Source organism: Opisthocomus hoazin, chromosome 7 (assembly GCF_030867145.1).
Source record: "Opisthocomus hoazin isolate bOpiHoa1 chromosome 7, bOpiHoa1.hap1, whole genome shotgun sequence".
NCBI lineage: Eukaryota > Metazoa > Chordata > Aves > Opisthocomiformes > Opisthocomidae > Opisthocomus > Opisthocomus hoazin.
In genome coordinates, this window is record NC_134420.1 from 65,862,724 (window position 1) to 65,884,085 (window position 21,362).

Consider the following 21,362-nt stretch of genomic DNA (forward strand, 5'->3'; position numbering starts at 1 on the left):
GCGTTTTCTCAGGTGTCTGGATCTGTATTTTGATTTTCTTTTCTCCTTTCCGTGTTTTTTTTTTTGTTTGCTTTTAGTAGGCCATTGTCTTGAGGGGCCTGATCTCGCACACAGCAATGAACGGAGTTTTTGTTTACTGGTGATTCCCGTGGGACTGTTCAAATAAGTATATGGAAACTGAATCCAAGACCTCCTTGAGGCCCACCAAATCTTGAGGTTTTGTTTCCCTCCTTCCTTGAGAGCTCTGTTCCCAGAAGGCCATGAAGCCAGCTTGCCTCTCCAGTAGTAGCTGCCTGAAGGATTAGGCCAGATTTTTTTCGTAGTGAAAAAGTCCTGAACATATTCACATTTTGACATGTTATGTCTGAGAATGGCTAGGCAACGGTTTACAGCTGATGCACACATTTTTAACCTACCTGTGGTGAAGTATTGAGTTTTAACATGCCTCTTAAATGAGTATCTTGGGGATGGAAAAAGTGACTTAATTGTATATTGTCAAAACCAAATAACTTCTTTTGGCATGGCCATTTAATGGACCATTTAGCTTCATTTGAATCTGTTTTTGCTAAAAGCTGCTGAGCAGAAATCACATGGGTTTGTCTTTCACTGTCAGCTGCTTTCTGTGTAGGTGGGGGTACCATGCAGGTGCTGGTGACAGTTTGAGCTGTTTGACTTTGTGCCCAGAGCATTGCTGCCTAGCTAGCAGAACCAAAACATACTATTATCTTATTAGTGCATTCACATCTTTGTGCAGTTAAACTGCATTGTGTTTAAGCTGCCTCTACGGTACACATTCCCACAGTTTTAACACTTTATCATTTAAAGCCTCTGAGAATTTGACTGAGATTTAATTCCACCTATGCAGTCTGGGTAGCAGCTGAGTGTGATTGAGGGCTGCTGCCCTGAGAAGTGAGAGTGTGCAAATCAGTGTTGCCAAGGTCTTCAGCAACCAGAGGAGAGGGAATGACCAGGAGGAAATACCCCTCTGTGGGGGAGAGTCTTCTTTCCATGAGACCACTTTCAGATAAAAGGTGAAAATTCATTGTCTTGGTGTTTGGTGCATTAAATTTACATAAGGGCCGATCAGCAAGAAGTTCCTTGGGGGTGTTTAATACTGCTGATTTCTGCAGTTCTTAAAGAAAACCCAGTATTTCACAGGTGTCTCAGTTCCATTGCTTGAAAGTTTTGTAGCGAAGTACTTGACAGTGCTGGAAACTATAATATAAATTGCTATTAGAGGTGATATTTTGGGGTGGAGTATTTTTTTGAGTAAGCATATACTTCTTTAAACTGTCTGAGTCATGTATTCTATTTTTAATACAAAACAGTTTTGAAGACTCGGCATGTTGCAGTGGTGGTGATAGGGCACCAAGCATAAGGGGACATGTAAAGGCCTCCTGAAAGGAGGCAAAAGAAGGGAGAATCTTATGTATGTCACTAGGACTGATGAATTCATTTACACCTTTATTTCTAATGACCCCATCAATCCTTGTAGACAAGCTAAGTAGGGTAGGGTGGTGGTTCCAGTTTTGGGGCTGACATCCCTTCTGCCCCAGTTAACCAGATTGCTGAGGGAAGATGGTACTGGTAGGGCAGCAGGTTCTGCTTCACCAGTACAGATAGAGGTGTGTTTCTATGTTGGGTTCAGACATCTTGGGAATGTGGGCTGATCTTTGTGATTTTCATGACCAACTGTAGCGTGGTTTTTACTGGGGAATTTTGTTAGACTGGTTGACTTTGTACATTGGATTCAGGTCACGCTGCAGTGTGTGTCACCAAACTTGTTTTACAGGGTTTTCCAAGGAAAACACCCATTATAGTGTTTTCTGCCCTGGCTGGGCTGATAAGCTGTGAATGCAAAAGGCTGTAGCTGCTTTTCAAATGCTTCTGTTGTGCAATGGCACCATCAGTCATGAACGATGGCCTGTGCCGGTAACTGGATTCGTTTCAGGGTTTAATTGTTGAGTGCGTGATGGCTGCAATAGCCACGGTGCACTGGTCACTATCTACAAACAATCCATCTCTTTCTTATCTTTGGATCCCATTTTTTGACTGGTGAAGTTGGCTTTTGTCCTTTGTGGAAGTAGGTGAGATGATCTGTAGCATCATAATGTTTCTCGGAGAAAACGCTGGTAAACAGTAGAACACCTTATACCTGTATCCAAAATGTTGCATGTCGTTTTAGGGGGTGGAAGCAGCTTGGATTACCCTGTAGATACAAGTTGCAAAGTTAAGGAGGTGTCTTAAGTTCATGGGGATCCAAGAGATTTAGAGAATTTATTAGAAATGTATTCTAGTAATATTCTAGTAAGTAGCAGGAGTGTGGATTTAAATGGACTGCTAATCATAGGTATTGGCGATGAGTTGAAGGACTTTATCTTGCAAGGATGGACTGTGGCAAAAGGTCTTTCTTGCACTCAGGAGTAACAGCAATTAAACAATCACAGAAAGACCTTCATTTTTTTTTTTTAGATGCTAGTTCTATCTATAAAGGGGGGAGCGAACCATGACATGGGAAAAGTTGTCTGTGTAAGCATGTTGCAGAACAGTCATGGTCCTCAGCACGCAAGTAACTACCTACCCAAATGTGTGCCACAGTGCTGAGCTCGTGCTTTCAAATTGGAAAAATTCAATTTTCACAGAACTGTTCTGAAAATGAGTCCCTAAGCCCTCGTGGAAGGAGCCTTCTTTGGCCAGGTTATCCCTGTTGGGTATCGAGGGAAGTTTGTGTATAAAGCTTGCAGGATTGAGCCAAATAATTCCCGGTAATAAGTAAGCCCATAAAATCGTAAGAGTAGATAATTCACAGTCAGGGATCTCCTTAGAGAGTCATTTTTGAGTAGAGAGAATTTTGTCTTTTGCGCGTATGCAGTTTGCTTTGGCCAAGAGGGTTGAAGATGGTCGGTGTTAAGTGGGTGCCTCCAGAACGTCAGCAATTGGAGGGGTCATTCCTTTCTGAAAAACTGATCCTCTGCTTTTTGGGTCCCCCAATCTGTTGGTCATCTGGGAATTTGCTAGTGGGTATTGCTTTCTTGGGGGGTCCACAGAATCAAAAATTCCCTTGTGAGATAGGCATTTTGATTTTGAGGAAGGAGGGTACGAAGAAGAAATCCTGTCACTGTCGTGTCTAATCTTATTTGAATGAGGATAGGAGCATACAAAAAGGATAAAATTATGTGTTCAAAGGCTTTCAGTCTTCCTTTAAATATGTGCTCAAGGGTTTACTCTCTTGATTTGTTTTGATTTGACTGCTTTAGTGGTGCTAGATAATATCAAGCGTTTATGGTGTGTGATTTATATGGACAAGGAAAACACTGTTCACTGTTTCTCAGACCGAGAACAGTGTTGTTTCCACATGGCTTTAAAGTGGCTGTTGTGAGCTCAGATAAACGCCGCCTTTGAATATGCGCGCAGATCCTGTCGAATTCCGGAGCAGCCTGGTGTTTATGAGAGAACCTGCAGCATTGCTGAATGCTTCTCAGCTGGTGTTTGGATAAAACAGATAAGCCCAAATATTGTTTGGAACTGATGATCTGACTCTCGGGCCAGATTTCCATTTCCTGAGTTGTTGTCAGTAAGCAGTGGGACTAGTGGGCTACGGTGCCACACAGCGTAAGGCTGTAGCCGTGGGTAGTGGTGGGTTTTGACTGTCTGCATGATACTTACAGCTGAAGTAGTGAATGGAAATTTTGAGAACTTTTGGTTTTTTTCAGTTAACATTATGCAGAGAGAAGAATGAGCAAAAATGCTCTGCAAAATGAGTTAGACCAGTTTTACAGAGTGCAGCAATGGGGTTTATGCTAAAACAGACATTCAAAAATACTCTTCCAAGCTATTTCCACACACAAATAAGGCACGCACAAACGCCCAACAAATCTGTGCTTGGAGTTTGGTGTTTATGCGTGGGAGGAACCACATAATGAAGAACAGATTTGTGGATATTTATCTGACTTCAAATCATTTGACAACAATTCAGTTGTGATCAGCTCTGTGATGTGGGCACACGGCTGTGTGTCGTCCTCCCTGTGTCCTCTGCAGTCTCTTGTCCTGGTGTCTGCTGAGTACCGACACCGGGGTGTTCTGTTTTGTGCAGTTTGTGGCATAACAAGTACTGATATAAATGAGGATATAATTTATTTTGGTGAATTAGAATAATTTTTTTGCTTTTGTCTTTTTGATCCTCCATTAATACATGTCTTGCTTCTTGCTCCCATGTTGTGTAACCGATTCTCCTCATCGTCTCTCCTACTAACAAATATTGAAAGAATGAATGTGCATCACAAATTTTCATCGTGATAAAATTGTTTGAAACGAGCTACAACTTTGGGAGAACATCTTGTGTTACCTCTTTGGTGTGGTGAGTAATGTATTTGTTTACTTAGTCCTGTTTGATAACCTGTGAAGCTACCTTCCCTGCAACAGGGCTGGGTTTCTATTCCCTACAATCTGTAGGAAATGGTCGAGATGCCAGCATAGCTAATGAAGGTCTGACACGCCCTCGTGATTTTTGTTTAATGCCTTCCTCTAAAAGCAGTTGCACTGAATGTGAACTGACAGTTTATCTTCAAGAAGTTTGTGTAATGTTCACCGACTGGTTTAATGTACTGAAGTAGCAATTGCTGTTTATTTTTAAGCTTGAGGAAAAAATGGTTTGGTTTTTTTTTTTGGTTGTTTTTTTTTTTTTTTTGAATGATTAAATTTACAGTGCAAAAAGTTGTTCCCTACCAGGCTTTAAGTAGGTCAGAATCTCTGCCACTCTGAAAAAGGAAATTGCAATCTGACCTGCTCAATGGTCAGCGTGGGATGGGGGGAGGAGGTTTTGGTGTGGTTTTCCTTTCCTTTTTTACTGAGTCAAAACATACTTGTTTCTAGGATTGTTTCACTGTCCACATGTTGTATATTGTAGGATATTTCAAGACATCCCTGAAACATTTATCATGCTGTGTCCCACCAAGAATGTAATCTTAAGGTCTCCACTGTTTATGAAGCGCAGTCAATATTTTATCTCATGCTGAGAAACGATGTGATAATGGTTGTTTAGGGATTATGTGAAAATGGAGTGAGGAATGACCCTTAAAAATTGGTAGGAAGTAGGAGATTCCCAAATGAGACTAGGGAGGTGAGGAAGCTGTTCGAGTTGCTACTGTTGGGGTTTTCTAATGAGTGTTTCCTTTGCACTTACACTGGTCAAAATGAAGACTGGTGAGATAGAGAAGCTTTTTCAAGAAAAGTTACAGAAACCGAAACTAAACCTGTAACTCTGCTAAGTTGCCTTTATTAGTGCTACAGTTTCAGAGACTGCAGCCACAGAGCGCGATAAGGTGTTTGTGGTGCTAAAGATCATTAGTGGATCAGAATTCCAGCTCTGGCAACTGATGCGATGCAAATGAGCGTTAGGCACAAGGCTAGCCCAGACGCTCCTCAGTAAGTGATCCATTGCAGTAAGAGATGCCTTGCTTGGTTTTGGGTTCATTCTTTACATCTCCCTTAATTTTTTAAGGTTACAAAATAAGTAGATTTGTCAAAACCTGAACGCTGGGTTGCAGAGCTCTGTGCAGTCCGTGGCACGTTCAGGGGCAAACGTTCTGCAAATCTCTGGAGACACTCTGATGCAAGGCGCTGTAGAAAGGCAGGGAGTGACCCCGGGGTCCCTTGTGCCTCTGTTTCTCTGTGTGGTTATGTTGAAGTGGACTTGTTCAGCAAGCCCTGAATGGTTTGTTAGATTTTTTTATTACTATATGTATCTTGTGTTTCAAAGATAAATATTTTTTTCCATGTTTTCAAAAATAGAAATACACTAACCTTTCACTCTTTGCAAGTGGATTTCTCTTTTTTTTTTTTTTTTTTCAAAATGCTGCTCTTTCTTTTTAAAAGATAGCTGCCTAGGCTTATTTCTTTAAGGATTAAGTCTGTATTTGAATGCAAGATGGCAATAAAAGGTTACTGGGTTGGGTTTTTTGTTTGTTTTTCTTTCTTCTGATGAGATTTTCTGCAACTTAATGTTAAGAATAATTTAGACTCTGCTCTCTAAGGTATTTAAAAACTGCGTAGAGATCATTCTTCCTTCTCTGACATCCAGCTATTCAAATGGCTAGAGTAAAGGCAACAGAGATTTAGCAAGTCATTCTAAATGGTGCTTTAGGGCAGGAAATAAGAATGCCCCAATCAATTGAAATTCCGTTAGGGAATTGGAATACGATGTAAAAATACCTACACTAATCTGGGAAAACAGAGTACTCTCAACAAAAATACTACAGAGTCCTTAGTATTCAAAGGCTACTGATGCTTTTGGTCTGCCTCGCTGAAAAGGCAGCAGTCTTGGGAAGCAGTTTGTTCCCCAAGACCTTATCGGACTGATGAAGACATGGGAATGATGGTTTGTGGAGTCGTGACCATCACCTTTGGCTGCACAGAAGTCGTTCATCCAAACTTCTTTTACTTGTGAGCTAAGGCATGGCCTAGTACAAGGTGTACAGAAGTACGCATCAGCTAATGTGTGCTTGCTACCAGATTTTTTACATGCCAGTAGAATATATATCTGTGTTAAATTACATATTAAATTACATGTAGTATCTGAAATGAGACAAGCTGAGAATGCTTACTCTCTAGTTTTCTTCTGTGCTATTCTATCAGCTATTAAAGACAAGCAGAACGGTATGATCTTACCTTCTCTTTTTCCAGCAGGTGAAAAAATTGATCCAAGTGAATCAAATCTGGATCTCTGAGACGTATACATATTATGGTTTGTGCCAGATAAGAAATTAATTGTTTATTGATGAAAGGATGTGTGATTTATGAAAGACTTCTTTAGACTGATGGTTGAGGGTTGTTTCTGTTATGAGCAGAAGGAGCAGATGCTGTAACATCTGTGCTGTGCACATTGTCCTTTAAAAAAAGATTTAGTATTGAAAGGTGCATATAACATTTCAGTATCTTCACTAAAATTAGCTTTTCTCTCTCCATTTATATGTTTCTTCCTGAGTTGTTATCTCAGGGCTTCAGAATTTAGAGCATGTAGCTAGGACCATAGATAGGACTGGAGGCACCTTGTTGGTTATCAAATCTAGTTACCTGCTGAAGACAATCACGTCATCAAATCCTCCTTGTGAGCTGATAAAACTTCATTTTGAAACTAATTTTTTCCCTGTGTCTTCTACTGGATGTGGTTCCAGACTCTCACTACTGTGACTGGTGAAAACTCTCAATTTCCAGTATAAATTCTTAATCTACTGATTTGATCTGTTTGGTTTTAGTTTAAGTAGCTTTTTCTGCTGTTTCTCCTCTGATAAGCCAATCTCCCCAATTTTGTGGTCATCCTAGTTGCCCTTTTCTGCGTTTGTACAGTGAGCTCATCTGTTTTGAGTGAGTGACCAGAACTGCGCGTGTCATTTCAGGTCAAGTCACCTCACATCCCACGGGTGATTCTGGCTTTCTGACAGCAGCAGCTCTGCTGATACATCCTTGGGTTGTATGTGCCTTTTCGTGCCTGCACCACATTGCAGAGGGACCATGAGCTACGATTTAATTGATATTGGGGTGTCTCTTCCTCTCCTTGGTGCTCTTTAAATGATGAGCTTCCAGTGACTTTGTGACTTGTTTCAAATGCGTGAATCGGTTTTGTTCAGTTGTGTTGCCTTCTGTTTCTGTTGTGGAAGAACTTACCTGTAGACTAATCTTCTGTGCTTTATTTAAAATGATCTGAAATAGTGTGACATGCTTTTTGGCTCTTATATTTTTATCAATTCTGAAAAAACACTTCTTATCCTCTGTCTGCCACCCCACCCATTCTTGTATTGCTTGTGTTGTAACTGTGCTTTGACTCACCTTTCTAAAGGTGTGTTGATCAAGCAGCTTTTAGGGTACCCTGAAATAATGATGGATGCTTTTTGGGTCATGTTGTCTCCTTATACTTTCGGATCAAGCTAAAATAGGTGGATGTGCCATAAAAGCTTTGTAAAAGAGAAGGGAAGGATAAATTTTACTAAACAGTGTTGGGTGCTGTTGAATTCGGAGCTTGGGAAGAGAGGAACAGCTTTTTATGCTCTCACACTCAATGACTCTCCCTGGTAACTTAGTTCTGGGGTCTTGTTCAGACTGAAAGGACCTTTCTGGGGGTCTCCGGCCATGCTGGGCGTCTCCACAGGTTTGATTTACTGTGGTTACTTCTGTCAACACTGGTGAGGAGCCCTTCTCCAGGGCAAGTGTTTCTCCTAGAGTTGGGTTGTCTTGCCTCGGATATTACTACGCAGTTTGCACAGAGTGTGCTGAATGCTCCTGAGACCCCACTGGGAGTCCTTCATCCAGCTCTGTAGCCCTCAGCACATGAAGAACATGGAGCTGTTGGAGCGGGGCCAGAGGAAGCCACAGCAATGATCCGAGGGCTGGAACCCCTCTGCTGTGAGGAAAGACTGAGAGAGTTGGGGCTGTTCAGCCTGGGGAAGAGAACGCTGCGGAGAGACCTTAGAGCAGCCTTCCAGTACCTGAAGGGGCCTGTAAGGAAGATGGGGAAAATATTTTCAGCGGGGCCTGTTGTGACAGGACAAGGAGTAATGGCTTTAAACTAAGGGAGGGTGGATTTAGACTGGACATAAGGAAGAAGTTTTTTACAGTGAGGGTGGTGAAACAGTGGCACAGATCGCCCAGAGAGGTGGTCGATGCCCCATCCCCAGAAACATTCAAGGCCGGGGGTTGGGCTAGATGGCCTGGAAAGGTCCCTTCCAACCCAAACTGTTCTATGAGATCAGCCGAAGTTGTTCAGAGGTTGCCTGCTTTGGTGCCGTTCTATTCCCCTGCGCTGGTGCTCACGTCCCAGGCTTGTTGACAGCTGGGGTGTCACCCTTTATCAAAGCCATCTCAATGTCAATACATGGGTGGAAGCTGCCTGAATGGGAGCTTTGTTTGCAGGATGCCCTAACCTGTCTGAAGTCTGCAGGAAGTTTGGCTGCTGAACTTGCTGGAGCCTGGAGTTCACTTGAGGATTCTCCTAGTTCTCCTTCCAGAGCAGATCTGCAAAGCTGTGTAGATATATGGTGATGCTTACAAAAGTGCCTACCCATGCCGCTGGGCACCTACCTGCATTGTCTGGTACTAAACACCATCCTTGTTCTCTTTGTGCTTCAGCTTCCCTAATGAGTGAGTCTTAAACATGTCTGACTTTCAAGACTTTCATGATAGTGGTGTGATATGCTTGCTTTGCCTGGGACTTTATATTTGGCAACATATCACTGAAGCTTTCTCACCCTGGTTGTTCATTCCTACCTTCAGTTTGCCCCTTGCTATGTGCTGGCACAAGCATTTGTGAACTATGCGGTGAGCCAAATAGGAGAGTTCATCTGGCTGAAAAATAACCCAGCAAATAGCCGTGTGGCTGCACAAATGTTTTTCTGGCTTGTGGGAGAGGACAGCAAGGGAGGGACAGTGTATGGCAGTGCGAAGGCAGATTACAGCAGCTTCTTTGGCACTGGTGCTGACTTAACACAGAGAAATACAATTTTGGTGCTCCTAGGCTTCATGTATAAACTCAAGGTTGTTAAGGCTTCTCCTACTCATGAGAATGGGAGTTGGTGTCTTAATCTTTGAGTTTAGTCACTAATTTCTAACAAATTAGGTAAAAAGAAACAGTTGATTTTATGGTATCATAAACCAAGATTTATGCAGGAGCTCCCATGTAGCACTTTGCCATGGCAGATTGTTCTTTAAGTCTTTTCAAAGCAAGCAAGCTTAGTGGTAGAGAGGACAGTTCTTCATTGCACATTGCTTTTTGAGCACTGACAGTGTTTTCAGAGCTATCCAGAAGATGGACGGTGCAGTTATTGTTCCAACAGGCTGTTTTTTTCCGTTGTTTTTAGTTGTGTGTACATACACCCACACTGTCTCTCTGTATTTGAATAGCTTAAGGCAACTGGGCTGTGTGCTTTTTATGCTTGGAGTGAAATACAAACCTGTGCTATTGGCAGAAGTTTGGCTTGGTTCCTCCCAAAAAGTGGGAGAGATAAGCCAACATACGCTGGTCATTGAACAGGTACATTTGCAAGAGATTGGTAAAGGTTTTGATATTGGAGGGTTTTAAATACTTGCGTGTTTCCCACTGAGACCCCAAGCCACCGTTGGTTTTATGGAAAACCTTGGTTGCATGCCTGGTTCTTTTACAGATGTGTGTCTTATCAACTTTATCTTCTTACTTTCAGAGATTAGACATGAAATATAGGAGTGTCTTGTGACAAGCCCTCAGTTATGTGGTCAGGAGAGCCCATTATGCCACAAATACCTTTTTATTTTATTTTTTTTCCCTTTTACCATGTAGCCGTATTTCCTTGTCTTGGTTCCACATGCCATCATCGCACTGTAAAATGTGTGGAAAGTACAGAACAGAAGGTAGAAGAAGCCTTGTTTCGAATCAAGTAAAAGATCTGTCATGACTATTATGAGTCCCCAAAGCATTTATTTTCTGTTATCTGTGTTCTAGTTTTTTTTTTTCCGGTGTGAGTTCTGGCATGTGCAGGTGTTTTGTAAGATGGAGTAAGTGAATGCTCAAAATACTGGAGTTAGTAAGACCCATCAGCTCTGGGGACAGTTCAGCACACACCATGGCGCAGGGCTTGCTCACAAGGTAACAGACGGATGCGGAAGGAGAGGGGAGCAGTGTGTCTTGTATGGAGTTCGGTGTGAGATCTTAGACTTGTTAACAAGAAGTAATTTTGCCTTGTGAGACAGTGGGTAGTGTTCAGCTGGATCATGTCTAAAAAAAGTGCAGTTTGTGTTTTAGGCAGACATGGGAAATTTTGTAATGGTGTTTTAAGTTCAGGTGTACTGTGGGCAGCTGCTAATCTGGTAGCTACCCAATCTGATATTTGTTCAGAACCCTGAAAACTTGCAAAAGTTCTTATTCGAAGAGAAAAAAGCATAATAAAAGGGTTATTGACATAGCCAAGTTATTATTTTAATGCATGTGTTTGCCCAGTAGACTGTAATGGATTTGAAGTAGTTGTTCTGGTACATTGGGTAAATTCTTGGTCGATTTTGGTATGCCTGGTCATTGTGAAAACACTTATTTCTCAATGCCACACAGCTGCTCTTGAAGTGTCAAGAATTGGCCTGTCAAGTGTTGGCCTGTTGTTTGACCAAATTGACATAATTGTGCTGTAAGACATGGTTTTTATGGTTGTATGCTTAATTGACTAGGCAGCAGTATCTCAGAAAGAACCACTTTTATTTGAATAGTTAAAGAAATATTTTCTCTATACTATGCAGAGTTAATACCATAGAAGGTGGTTCTTTATTTTTTCTAGGAAAAAAGAAAAGGCTTATCTATACTGGATAAACGTGAGTTAAGTTTTAGCTTTCTGCAAACTCTCTTGTCAGGTCCAAGCCACTTGAAATGGTTTTGTAATGGAGATGTTGAAACACAATGGGTGGTAGAAATGTTTTTCTGTTTATTATTAATTGACTCAGTATGTCTTTTTTTGCTTAAAATGCCAGTCATTCAAGGCTGTAGTTCAACCACTACCTGATCTGCTTGCTTTCTGCTGAGTGCAGCTGAGACGAACTGGTCTGTATAGCAGGCTATGTGTATGGGTGTTCAGAAAATAGGGTTAACGGGGGCTTAGTGTCCCCTACATTTTTGAGATGTCTGGGCTGATTTAACCTCCTCCTTTCTGCAGTATGGAGCAGAACTTATCTGACAGAACAGAAACGAAACCAAAGCGTGTGTGCGCATCCTTTTCCCAAAAGATCTAAATAGTCTGAAAGAGGGATTGTATGCTTGGTAGCTTGGCAGGCGATGCTGAGAATTGGCACAATACAGATATAGGGAGAGTACCGGAGTCTTTTTTTGGTTTTGCTTTGTTGTTTAAAGGAGGGTTAAGATCAGCTCTGTGAAGCCTTGGTACTTTTGAAAAAAGTTAAATGTTAGCAAAGTGATCTCTGAGGTTTTGTCTTGCAGTGCATGTTAGTGTGGGCTGAACGGAGGAGAGCTGCAGACAACTGAAGAGAGCTTATCAACAGTGTTTAGAAAAAAAAAATTCTCATTGGTTGATTGACAGAGTTGTGATTTCTGCTTGAAATCCAAGATGGGTCTTATTGCCATAATGAGCTGCATCTCTACGTGGCGTGCGTGCTGCTTGTGAGACCTATTTATTTACTAGTCGAAGACAGACCCATCGTGGGTTTTTCAGCCACGCAAGCTTTTGAGAGCATTCTGAAGTTGTCTCCTTACAAGATGAGGATAGAAAAATCCCCATTGGTAGGACTTCACAGGATCTGAACAGAGGAGGAGGGAAGGAGTAGTTGGTATCTTCTTCTCCCAACTCCCTCTTGTATTTGGTGGACACGGAAGAGATGGCCCAAAACACGTAGGCAGCTGCTTCTGCAAGTACTCGAATAAGGATTTTTGAGTTCTTGAAGCTGAGGTGTCTAGAGGAAAAGACTTAATTGTGTCCCCCGACTCGCTACTCCTCAGGGAGCTACTGATCTCGTAAGCTGCTTTATTTGAGGCTCTTGGAAACATTTGGTGTCATTGCAGCCATGTTTCTTTCTCTTTCCTTGGATTTTGATCCCTCACCCATAACACAGGGATAAAAATTGCTTTTGGTTGGTTCCCTTAGCTTTTTGGATGAGATCATCGTTGCTGTAGACTCTGGGAAGAACCTGCCTTCTAGGCTGTGCCTATGAGTCCGTCTGCCTAGAAAATAAACCTGTGGTGGTCAACTGCAAATAGTCGCTGAACTCTTGGCTGGGTAGCAGGCACCGCTGTGGGTTATGAGGACCTGCTAAATGTACTGAAGGTTGCGAAATAAACAGGTCTGACAGCTGCTCGCTCCAAATTGCGTCGTTCTTGTTTCAGTTCAAGAATCTCTGTAGAAGAACACAAAATTGTCTAGCCCAAGCTAAGGAGAAAGCCTGTGAATGTTTCTAGAAGCGTCTTTCATTTGAAAATCTAGATGTCTTTGTAAGCTTTCTCATGTGTGCTTTTTTCCATTGCTTTTTAATGTTCCCTCACCGTAAATCAAGTCTCATTCCATTTCTGTAACTAAATTTCCTCTGACATCAGAATTGAGGAACAAGTGAAAACACATTTTTTTTTACTGATTCTTTCCATTCCATTTGCTTGTGGTTCAGGTCTTGGCTATAAGTAGAAGGCTCTATTATTATTATTTAATCTAAATTGGTTTTTCCATAGTAGAGAGGATCGTTCATTTTGTGTGTTACTTTAAATACCAGAAACATCTTGGTTGTAAAAGCTGAATAAGAAGGGCTTAGAGATTCTAAATATTTGATACTGTTTAATAAGTATATTTACTAAAAATAGCCTTTGTATAGAAGGGTAGTAACTCACTCTGTAATATTCCTAGTCAACAGCAAAAGCCATAAAGATTTTCTTTTCCTCTGAAATGATTAATGGCTGCGTATGTGACGTCCTGCAAATTTTTGCTATGCTCAGCAGAATCTAAAATTTTAAAAGAAAGACTGTCTTGTACTCCTGTTTGTGAAAATACCTATTCCTTTATTCTGTTTAGTTTGCCCTCTTGGCAGCCAAGCTAGGAAAGTAAGCAGCACCATCAAGCTGTGCTAATGTTGTGAGCCACTTTCATCCGTCCAGTGTCCAAGAGGCTTGGTTCCTTACCTGCCATCATCCCTACCTGAAGGGTGGGTGTGCAGATGTGGGGAATGCAGGAATGGGCACAAATCTTGTATCCTTTGAAGGCACTTTGTCCAAAACAAACACTCAGTTCCAGTAAGTGTAATTTAGTTGATAAATATCTGAACAGCTTGATGGAGAGGAACCTCTCCTTGTTTTCTCCAATGTACCAAAAGTGTTTTTAGTATGGTCCTGATCCTGAACTCGTTGAACACTGACGTGAAGGCATGTTGTGCTATTTGTTCATTGATGGTGCCAAACTATCTAGGTGCCTTACTGCTTGCTTCTCTCAAAAGTGTGGCGTTGTTCTAGACTGAATAGAGACAGAGCCGTTTGTTTTATATTTCGTGGGGATGAAAGAGAAGAACAAGACAGATGAAACCAGTATCCATGGAAATGAAAATGAGTGTACTGATGGTTATTATTCTGGTGTGGAGGTGCAGGAGACGATTATTTCTGGAGGTGTTGTGATTGCTTTTGTTGGTGACATTACAAGTAGCCTTCTTCTGTCATCCATGCATACCTAACTCCCTGGGCATTTTCTGTGGATGTCTTATTCCGGATTACCTATTCTCAGGATACAAATTTACATTCAGAAGGTAATGAAAGATTTTAGTGAATGTGTGAAATGAAACATGGATCACAGAGGCAGTACAACCTCAGGGTGAAGAGGAGAGTTGGCAATATCACACCCTGAGTGTTTGTTTAGACCTCTTGAAGCTGTTGTCTTCAGACGTATTCTGTTTTGAACAGATGCATAGACCTGATTTTTGAGCATGAGCATTTGTCATCGTTAGTCTATAGATGTAGCATGTATGCATACGTAATACAGGTATGCGTATTAAAAATCACTGATTTAAGGCTCCTAATTTAGGAAAACATGTGGCCACCTGTTTTGGCTGTGGTTTGAAGGTTAAGCAGGTGTTTTGGTGCTTTGCTCATTTGGGGAAAGCCATGTATGGTGTGTTGGCCAGTCCATGCCTGTGGCAGGGGGGTTGGAATGAGATGATCTTTGAGGTTGCTTCCAACCCATTCAACGAAAAGATGCACTGAATGATGTCCTGCTTCCATAGTCAGACTGTCCTTACACTGAGGTAAATGGAGAAGAGTTGGACTTGCAAGCCAATGGAGGGATCACCTGAATGGATGTGCTCTGTGTGCTGCTCTGGAGCTCTGGAATGCCTGCTGTGGTGTTGAGTGTCCCCACGTGCTGCCTGGGATGTCCAGCTGTTGTGTGGGTTGGGTACCTTTGGTGAGGTCGCATAAATTGCTGCATCTGTGTTTTTTTTAAAAAAAAAAAAAAAAAGAATTCATACTATATTTTTAAAAAGTGTTTAACAAGTCACATTTTGAAGTCTTTATTTCAAGATATGAAATAAATTATTAAATCCATCTTTATTGAAACCTGCCTTCCTGGTGTTGGCGTGTGCTCTGACCTCAGCAGTCTGCAGTGAAACTGAAAGGATCTCCTTTGAGAGGTGTTTGTGAGATGGCTTTTTTCCTTCGAGAATGAGGTGCAAATGTGTGACCAAGCACACTTGCCATCGCTGGGAAAGTGGCTGTGGCTTCTGGGGGCAAGAATGACAGATCTGCTAGGAAGTAAGCTTGGGGTCTAACTGTGTGTATTAAATCTAACCAGAGGTGGAGAGCAGGCGGGATCTGGACAGAATCCAGGTCTGCCCTTGACTTGTCCTGTATAACCCCTTTAGAATTCAGAAGGAATTATCTATGAATACATATAAGGGTGGACATGCATGAGTGAGTGAGAGCTTGATCAACTGATGTGGGATTTCCATAGTGAGGTGTTGACTCATCTCTCTTTTTGTGTGGAAAGCTATTTTCCAGCCTTAGAAACACTGGTTCCCATTTGGGGAAGGCATTGAAGCACTTGTATGAAGTGATTTTCCAAGGAGGGATTTTCTCCATAGTCAAGTCCTGTGTAAACTTGAAATATATTTGATTTAGGCAAGGGGGGGGAGAACAAGTAGTGAAGTAGTTTCAGGTGCTACTGTCTGTGTGTAATATGTTGCACATGGAGACCCTGTTCTGTTGGTCCTTAGGCAATACTGAGATAAAAAAACAATACAAACACCTGCACTTGGATCCATCTGCCAAGTTCTGTAGCTTTACACTCCCTTTTCTATAACTTAAAAATAGGGAAGAGGAGGCAGGTTTTTTTGCTGTGCTTTGGTTGCTGTGTTGAAAGAGACGTACAAACAGCACGAGCTGCCAAAACGAAGGAGACAGTGAAAACTTTCCTTATGTGCTGGGCTGTTGCGTGCACAGACAGGTTGGGGGAGGAAGGAGAAAACCCTTTCCCTGCCTTGCCTTCTGTTGTGCACCAAGCGTTGCTTCTCTCAGAGTAGTGAGCTAAAATATTTTCATAAAGAAGCATACTTCTTGAGTTGATGTCCCAGTAATTTTCTGAATTTCGGGCCTAGTGTGGTAAATGATTTGATCTTTCTCTTCTCAGATAAATTGTATTTAAAAGTGGTTGGTTTTCTAACTGCGGGGATTCTTGAGCAGGAAAATGTCCAAGTGAATTCAAGGTTTGCTCTTTAGTGTTGGCAGCTGCTGTGCAAAATGCATTTTAAAACTGTAGTTCTACTTGTGTTAACAAAAAAAATTGCTCTGATTTTTTTTTTAATTGTAAGACACAATTGCATTTGTTTTGCATGTTCTAATCTTGAAAACAGAAACTGGGTACAACTGGTTGGCTCTAGCCAGCTCTGCCTCTGTAAGTACTGGAACCAGTTTAGTTGGGGGTAGGTCAGTGGGGTGAAAGTTCTGTTTAAGATCCTTCGCAACCATGGCAGTATTGTTTCTCTTAACTTGTTTACCTTTTGTGCTGAGTTTGTAAAGGTACAATACAGCTTCGCCCTTCATGTACAACTGTTCTGGCTTCAACGTACCGAAGCTATAAATAAGCACCCCCTTGCCTCCCCAGCAGTAGGAAATGATGGCAGCAGGTGGTGTCCTTTGCTAGAAATTTGCCCATTATTAGTACCCAAGTACTTTTTTAATTTGGCTTTCATGTTGTGTGTTCTTCCTTCATTAAATAGCAACTGACTGGTCAGCAAGTGTCTTGTTAAAATCTGAAATCTTCATTAAGAGAAAAGAAATAAACCCAGAAAGGTATATTTGGTTTATTTCTGTGAAGCCTCTGCAAAGTGTGTTTTAAGTGCAGTTTTACAAGTATTAAGGCACAGGAGAGCTGCATAATGCTGATCACCGGTTAAAAAGGTACTTTGGTTACTTTAGCTGTGTTGGGCTGGAGCTTAGCTCACGTTTGTTACAGCAGTTCCTCCATGGTAGTATTGGTAGGTACTTGGAGGGCTCTGAGGAAGATTTGCATCCCTGCTTGTGCTGAGTAGTACCTTGCACGGTGAACGGCATCAAGAAAACAAACGGGGCTTTTTGTGCAGCAAGGCAGCGCTCAGAGTAAATAAGGATATTGCAATCTGGTCCACGCAAAATGAGTTTGATGGTGTCGATAAACAAGCTTCCTATTGACACAACCCCTGTCATTGCCTTTAGATTAACTTTCAGTCTCAGCAAAGAGGCTGAGGTGTTTGGGCAGGGAGATTAAATGCAGTTGTGCTGCTGAGTTTCTTTCAGCCGCGGTGGAGAGCCCTTGCCTCCTTGCCACTGCTGGGTGCTGAAGAAATAGTGAAATCAAGGGGAGATGCGATGTGTATTTCTAGTGTGTGTGTGGGGAACCAACCAAAAACGGGGGCAATGCTGCGTTTCAGTTAGTGTTTAACATGTGTCTGCCTTTCTACCCCTTCCTGTCTCCCGCAGATGTGAGAGCTGTGTGGAACTGCTCTTTGTGAGAGGGGCTGGAAACTGCCAGGAGTGCGATACCCCCCTGCGGAAGAGCAACTTCAGGGTACAGCTCTTCGAGGATCCTGCTGTCGACAAGGAAGTGGAAATTCGGAAGAAAGTGCTGAAAATGTGAGTGTTACCAGTTAAATAACAGAAGGTGGACGTGTTGCATGGATTGCTGTTTTAAAAGAATTGACTTCTACCTCCATAGTACAGAGGAGGTTTTTTTGTTTGTTTTGAAGTAAGAACCCATAAAACTTGTCTCCATTTAACACTGAGAGATTTCAGGGAATCTGATTTTGTGCAACAACTGAGGACTGAATTCTCAACAGCCTTGAGGGATTCCTTAGCATTAGAAAATGTTGGGTGTTTCTGTGTGGCCTCCTTTGGCAGAGACTTGCCTCCTAAATGGAGATGATTAGATAGTGAGGACTACAGCTGCTTTCCCTTGGAGGGGGTGAAATGGGAGTGGGGAAAGAAACAGGACCTTGATTGTTTTGTTCCCTGGAGACCTGTTCTGAGAGTGGAAGGCCAGTTCCCTTCAAAATGAAAATGGACAAAAGAGAAGCTGTGTTCATATTGTTTTCTACTTCACACAGCGATTGTTATTGGAAATGCTTCCTTACACGTCTTGCTTACTAGTCTGCCATACAGATTTGAGAGCTCGTGGAATCAAGATAAATGAGGTCTAAAATTGCGTCTCACTCCTTGTGGCTAAGAAACCACATTTTATAAGGAAAATAAGTGAGCCAGTTGATGTTTTGGTAGAAGAAGGTCTGATGGAAAGTAACAAACCTGGAGAGTTGTGTGTCCAAAAATGAATGTACAGGTAAATTATAAGCTTGTCAGCCTTTATCTAAGACTTAGTACAATACTAAATGAATCACATGACATTGCTGAGATGTGGGGAAATTGTGTTGTTGAATACCAAGATGCTGATGTAGAAAGTAGTAATAATTTTGATGTTTGATTATAAAGTCTACTGAAGTTAACATAAGTCAAACTGGAATGAAGTCAACATAGTTGACTGAAAACGGAATGAAGTGTAGTTACAATGGAAAACGTAAAATGCTTTGCCCAAGTGGATTTGCTAGATTAATTTTTGGTAGACAGAAAAAATGTCCCCAAATTTGAGTTTGGCCTGGATGTCATGTATCTTGGTCCACAGAGCAGACAGATTCTCAGTTTTTTGTGTTCTTGGGAGGAAAGCCTGTGTATTTTGACTTTCCGAGGCTGTCCATGTTCTAGACAGTTGTCCCTTCATCTTTTTACTTTTTCCAGCTATCAAGAGTTGGATAAATGAGTTTTGGAATGATCTATTGATATGGAATAAGATAACTACGTAGCATTTTCAGTTTACTGCTGACATGGGCTTTCTGTTGTTGGCAGAAAGCCAAGCTCCCTTTCCTGATACTTCTAGAAAAGCTTTTCTTGTGGGTGTTACTGTTGTCCTCTGTTAAGAGGTTTCTTGTGCTGAAGGGCTGGCTTGGAATTAGTCTGTCCTAGCCTCTGTGTTCCTGTTTACCTGTAACCCTGGAAAAGGCATCGGCAAACAGTAGGCAAAGACAGCACCCATTTATGGCAGGCTGGCTCCTTTGCTTTGTAGCCAGCACTTCGCTCTCCTTGTGAAGGTTCTGTGTGGTGGTCAGTTGTGGGAGCCATGGAGCACTCAGCTGATAAAACTAGGTCGATATGCTTACAGCAAGGGCGTTGTTGAGTTGAAATTGCATCTTTGTGTGTTATATAAATACTTGTTTCCCTTCTCTTAAAGATACAATAAAAGAGAGGATGACTTTGCCAGTCTGAGTGAATATAATGATTTCCTGGAAGAAGTAGAAGAAATTGGTAAGTCTTAATGCTTGCATTTTTGATGTGCTGTGCTCATGAGACCGTAGGCTTTTATCTTCTGACTCAGCTGCCTATGAGAATGTCTAAGTTGAATTTCTGTAATTGGATTTATCATAGTATCAGATGTTTATCTGATTACTTTTTTCTGTACATTTTTAATCGTATTTGCTGAACTGTAGGACATCTTTAAGTAAAACATGTTACCTGACAAAGAAAAAACATGATTCAAAGAGGAAGTAGTGCTTTATAGCTGAAAAAGAGAGGCTTGCAGGGGGGTTGTCGGTACTGCACTGGGGAAGATTAAACAAAGAGAGGAGAAATTGAAATTTTCGTTATGTGGGTCCATTAGCTTTATCTACCATGACAGAAGCCATATGGCGTCTTTCATTGCTTTTTGCTGCTGCAAGTACAGTAGTTGAAGGTGCTTTGAAGCTGATGACCTTACATACCACTGTGGTAGCATTTTATGTTGCTATGCAGAAGGAGAAAGTTTAGGAACAGACATTGATTTCTTTCTCTTTGGATTAGTTGAAGGAGAACTTTGCCCTTTGGGGAAGGGACTATGTTATCAACAGAGTTTATTTCTTCTTAGTTAGGGACACTTGTGATTTGTGGTGGAGTGATGGATTTTGCTTAGAAAACCAAGGATGTGTTCAAAGGCGGCACTCTTAAATGGTTTGTTTCTTGGGTTTTATGAGCTTCTGAGGCTTTTCTTTTTTTGTCCTGGAGGAAGAAGAGGTAGCTTAGAACATGTGGGAGGGGCAGTGAATGTGATTTGAAGGAAACCGTGGAGATGACACTCCACTTTGGTTTCTCAAAGGAGCCCTTGCTCCTCTTTGTGCTGTGGTGTTTTGTAGAAATGTATCCAGTATGCTTACTGCTGTGAGTAGTGTATCCTATTTTTGTTGGCATCACAAGGCTGAGGCTGGAGACCCAGTTCATCTGGCTGGGAAGTACCAGGCACACTCCTATGGGTCCAGATATCTGGAGGAGATAATGTGGGTGTAGTTCTGTTTGTATGTTTTTTTGGATGGTGCGGGGGAAGGAGGGGATGAGTAGAAAGAATGGTTGTATCTTAGCCAGAGGATACTGGAAGAATCTGTGTGCTCATGGAAAGTAAAACTGTGTTTTATTTAAGTAGCATTAAATACAGATTTCCCACTTGCCGCTGTTGCAGGGGTTTTCAGCATCTGTGATAAGGGAGTTGAAGTTTTGCCTGAAGTTGCTTAACCTTATCGATTTGTGCAGAATGTTATGATTCTCCAGCTCTTGAGATTAGAGTGTTTAATTTCAAATGGTTCCAGAGCCTGTGCTGGTAGTTTGGTTTAGAAGCAGCAGAAATCATGGCTGGTCTTCGTCACCTTGTGGAGAAGAGTTTGTCAATAGTTATGGTGGCCCTGCAAATGCATAGTGAAGAAGCTCGATAGAGAAGTGTTGTTAGGAATTCGAGTTAGTTGCCTGAAAAGGACACCTAAAATACTGAAAGGAATAGGAAGTCCGACTGCCTCCTGGTTTCTTCTCGTAGCAGCCAGGGTGATGAGAGGAAAGATGGGGTGCAGTCAGAAGGATCTTAACTTTCACTGTCAAAGGAGTCGTCGATGATCTACTGACTTCAGGCAGATCAGAAGCTGGAGGACAGGCTAGATTCAAGACCACCACCTTGAGTAAGAAGTCAAGCCCTGTTCTCCTTTCCCTGGTGACAAAGCTCATTGCGCACATCTTGCTCTCGCGCTACTGGGCAGAGTTCTGCACCCGACAGTTGTCTGGTACGTAGCGATAGCGTGACTGCTTCCAGTGTCTTTGCGCGTGTTGTGTATGACATGGCTGAACCGTGCGCTAAGGGTGTCTTCGATTCTGTACGGTTACTTCATGTTTCATTACTGAGAGTATTTATTTCATTTTTTTTTTTGTGGATGTGAATTCTCTGCTTGTTTGTACATGTGAAAAGCTAGTCTGCAAGATGGGAAAGAGAGAGTGTAGTCACGCAGCGCAAAGTTTTGTCTTGTGGAGCCGATGTACAGCAGGTTGGCAGTAGCTGGTGGTGGTTGTTCAA

General features: G+C 41.9%; 1 protein-coding gene across 2 annotated transcripts in view; it reads left to right on the forward strand.

Annotated features, from left to right (window-relative positions):
- MNAT1 (MNAT1 component of CDK activating kinase) overlaps positions 1-21,362 on the forward strand; it is a 127,010-nt gene that overhangs the window by 20,873 nt on the left and 84,775 nt on the right. For both annotated transcript variants that reach the window (XM_075426797.1, XM_075426798.1), the window contains 2 exons: positions 17,438-17,590; positions 19,233-19,306. In XM_075426797.1, the coding sequence (XP_075282912.1) occupies positions 17,438-17,590; positions 19,233-19,306 (227 nt within the window). The remainder of the gene's footprint in view (positions 1-17,437; positions 17,591-19,232; positions 19,307-21,362) is intronic.